Source organism: Myotis davidii, unplaced genomic scaffold, assembly GCF_000327345.1.
Source record: "Myotis davidii unplaced genomic scaffold, ASM32734v1 scaffold358, whole genome shotgun sequence".
NCBI classification, from domain to species: Eukaryota; Metazoa; Chordata; class Mammalia; order Chiroptera; family Vespertilionidae; genus Myotis; species Myotis davidii.
In genome coordinates, this window is record NW_006290768.1 from 669793 (window position 1) to 673067 (window position 3275).

At 62.9% G+C, this 3275-nt stretch overlaps 1 protein-coding gene across 1 annotated transcript in view; it reads right to left on the bottom strand.

The window, feature by feature from the left end:
* The window catches only part of MYH14 (myosin, heavy chain 14, non-muscle), a 76732-nt gene that overhangs the window by 58933 nt on the left and 14524 nt on the right, over positions 1–3275 (bottom strand). Inside the window, exons 8-9 of the mRNA XM_015564002.1 lie at positions 1115–1213; positions 34–174 (exon numbers count right to left, since the gene is read on the bottom strand). Coding sequence (XP_015419488.1) covers positions 34–174; positions 1115–1213 — 240 coding nt within the window. The remainder of the gene's footprint in view (positions 1–33; positions 175–1114; positions 1214–3275) is intronic.

Here is a 3275-nt window from a genome sequence, read left to right on the forward strand (position 1 = left end):
CCCCCACCCTTCGAGGGCCCAGGGCACACTCACAGGTGATCTCCTCGTGGGTGAATCCCAGGACACGCAGGGACTCCAGCGTCTCCTGGAAGAGCTCACGCTCCTGGCCGGGGGAGGACGCGGGCCCGTTGGTGAGGAAGCGGTACTGGGAGCAAGGCTCCAGGAGCAGGTCGGCTGCAGGGGAAGGAGTGGGGGCCGAGGTCAAGGGTGAACAGTGGAGGTCGACTCACATCCCAGCTTCCTCGGAGGCCACCCCAGGCCAGGCCCTTCCCCACTGGGACCCTCGGTCTCCTCCTCGGTTCAACGAGGGAGGAGCCTTTCCTCAGGGGCCCTGTTTGGACAGGGGGTAAAGTGGGTGCTTACTTAGCACGTCTTAGACCATTAGTCTTCCCTCCTCCCATAGGGAGTCTCCTGTGCCGGGGTTGCCCAGAGCAGGCAGGAGCCGCTGGTCAGCAGAAGCAATGGGCCGGAGGGGCCCCGAGTTAGCAGAAGCCACGGCAGGGGCAGCAGCAGAGGGCGTGTGGCTCAGAAGCCACCGTGAGCGGGAGCCTGGGTGAGGGGGGCCAAGAGGGGGGCAGGAGCCAGAATGAGAGGAGCCTCGGACAGCAGGCAGCCGGGACAGTGGGGGCCGCTGTCATAGCCACCGGCAGGAGGAGCGCAGGCAGCGGGGACAGTGGGGGCCGCTGTCGTAGCCACCGGCAGGAGGAGCGGGAGCGGGAGGAGTGGTGGGAGGATGGGAGCGAGAGGCAGGAGAACCTCAGGCATCAGCAGAGCGAGGAGAGCCGGGAAGCCGCCCAGGCCAGGACCACGGGAGGAGAGGCCGCGGGAGCCACAGCAAAGCAGGAGTCACACCCGCTGGAGTGAGCAGAGAGACGTGAGCGTGAGCAGGAGCCACGTGGCCACCGGGCCAGTGAGATCAAGACCCGGGAGGCAGCAGGGCCAGAGGGCAGGGGGGCCAGTGCGGGGGGCAGGACTATGTGGGCACAAGTTGTGAGGCCAGGGGTCGCGGGATCCAGGAGGCCACAACATCCACTGCCCGGCAGGAGCCGGACAGGCACCAGGGGCCCCCTGCCTCCTCCCACGCCTCCTGCCGGGGCCCAGCAGCAACACGGACCCTTGAGCTGCTCGCCGGCGCCGCCCAACAGCTGGTAGAAGATGTGGAAGCTGCACTCGTCCTTGGCCTGGCGGATGGCCCGCGACTTCTCCAGCAGATCTGGGTGGAGGAGTCAAGGTGCCACAGAAGAGGGTTGAGGGGACCCCGCCCGGCCCCCTTGATCCCCTCGGCCCCCCTGCTATCCCGTAAGGCGGTGGAGCCCTTCCCAGCCCTGCCCGGGGGGCCCTGCCACTGACTGGCTGAGCGGCCTTGAGCACATCACTGAAACCCTGTGCCTCAGTTTCCTCATCTGTGAAAGGGGCTTGATCACAACACCCACCAACGAGTCGCTGGGAGGGTAAACGAGTTATAGTAAGAACATCTCCTGCCATCAGTACCCTCCCAGCCTCAGTTTCCCTGCATGGATATCAGGGCTACTGCCTCCTCTAGGAAAGCCATGTGACTCGTTCACATACTAACAATCGGCGACACACCTCAGGGTAAATAAAACTCCCAATAACTCATTCGCCCCTCTATACCCCCTGCGCGTGGACCACAGAGCACGTATGTTGCGTGACAGTCATTAACACAGGCTGTCCTTTGACCTAAACCCTGGGGTCACCAACCCCTGGGAAACGGGGAGCCGCAGGGGGGAGGGTCGCACAGGGCAGGGAGGGTGGGGGAAGCGCACACCACCCATGTGACCCTGGGTGCAGAGAGCCCCAGCCTCAGTTCCCTCCTGTTACACGGGGTGATGACGGCACCGCCTCGCGGGCTCAGAGAGGAGGGGCTGAGAGACAGACATGGCATGATCACTGGGGATCAAGCCCAAAACCCAGACTGGGAATCGAACCGTAACCTCCTGGTTCATAGGTTGATGCTCAACCACGGAGCCACGCCAGCCAGGCAGGGATGTGGTTTCTTATTAATGCCGTTAAAATGATGATGAATGATTATGCATCAGGAATATTAACATCAAGTCCTGGCTGGGTGGCTCAATTAGTTGGAGCGTCGTCTCACGAACCAGAAGGTTTTGGGTTCGATTCCTGGTCAGGGCACATGCCTAGGTTGTGGGTTTCATTCCTCGATGGGGCTTTTCCTGTCCAGGTGGCAACTGATCAATGTTTCTCTCTCTCTCTCTCTCTCTCTCTCTCAAAATCAATAAAAACATACCCTCAGGTGAGGATTAAAATAATATTAATTTACTTTTAATAACTAGACCTCATCGACTGCTTACCATGTGGTGGGCGCAGTGCTGAGAATCTGACCCATCTGTTCTCTAAACCCTTCTGGGGCAGGTTCTGTGATCCTTCCCCTTCTGGAGGGGAAACTGAGGCACGGAGAGGTCTCATCACGTGCCCAGGGTCCCAACAGCCTCAAAACAGCAGAGCTGGTCTGGAGCCCAGCTCAGCGCTTTGTTCCATCTGCACTCGGGGCCCGTGTTTTAGCTTGCAAATTCCCGCAGCGCGTGCAGGCCTGACACAGAACCGGGCGGACACAGCAGGCCTGAGGCCCCTGCGCGCCTGCGGCTGCCCCTGGCTGGTGTCCCGGAGCCTGGGTTTTGGGCGGGGGTCCCTGAGCCTAAACTCTCCCAAACAACGGGGCTTCTGCTGGCATCTGCGTTCCCTTGGGAGCTGGGACGTGGGCATGTTCCGGGCAGGGGGTGCTGACTGGGGACCTGCCCCCAATAAAACCCTGGGCGCCGCGCCTCTGATGAGCTTCCCGGCCCCTCTCTCTGCTGGGGGACGCGCGTGCCCGTGTGGCTGCCCCGGGAGAGCGGTCTGGAAGCCGGCTGATTCCCCGGCTAACTGTGCGGTGTCCTTCCGCCGCCGTGATGAATCCGGGCGTGAGCGTGACTGTGTGCCGAGGCCTGAGTCCTCCGAGTGGGCCACCGAACCCGGAGATGGTGCTGGGGACCCCGACCCACCGCCCCCCAGCGGGGCTGTGCCTGCCCTCCCCTAAAAGCAGTGGGAGCCCCTGCCCTCCTCCCTCCACGTGGAGATGCCGCCTCTGTCCTTTCCTGCGGTTCTGCGATCCTTCCCTTTCCACTGAGGGGGGAACCGAGGCACGGTCTGCGCAGCGGGGAGCCAGGGCTTCCTGTGCGCGTAGACAGACGCCTGTTCCCTGGAAGCGGTGAGATCCCCAGCGCCTCCCTCCGGGACCCCCGCCCGCAGCCCCCGGG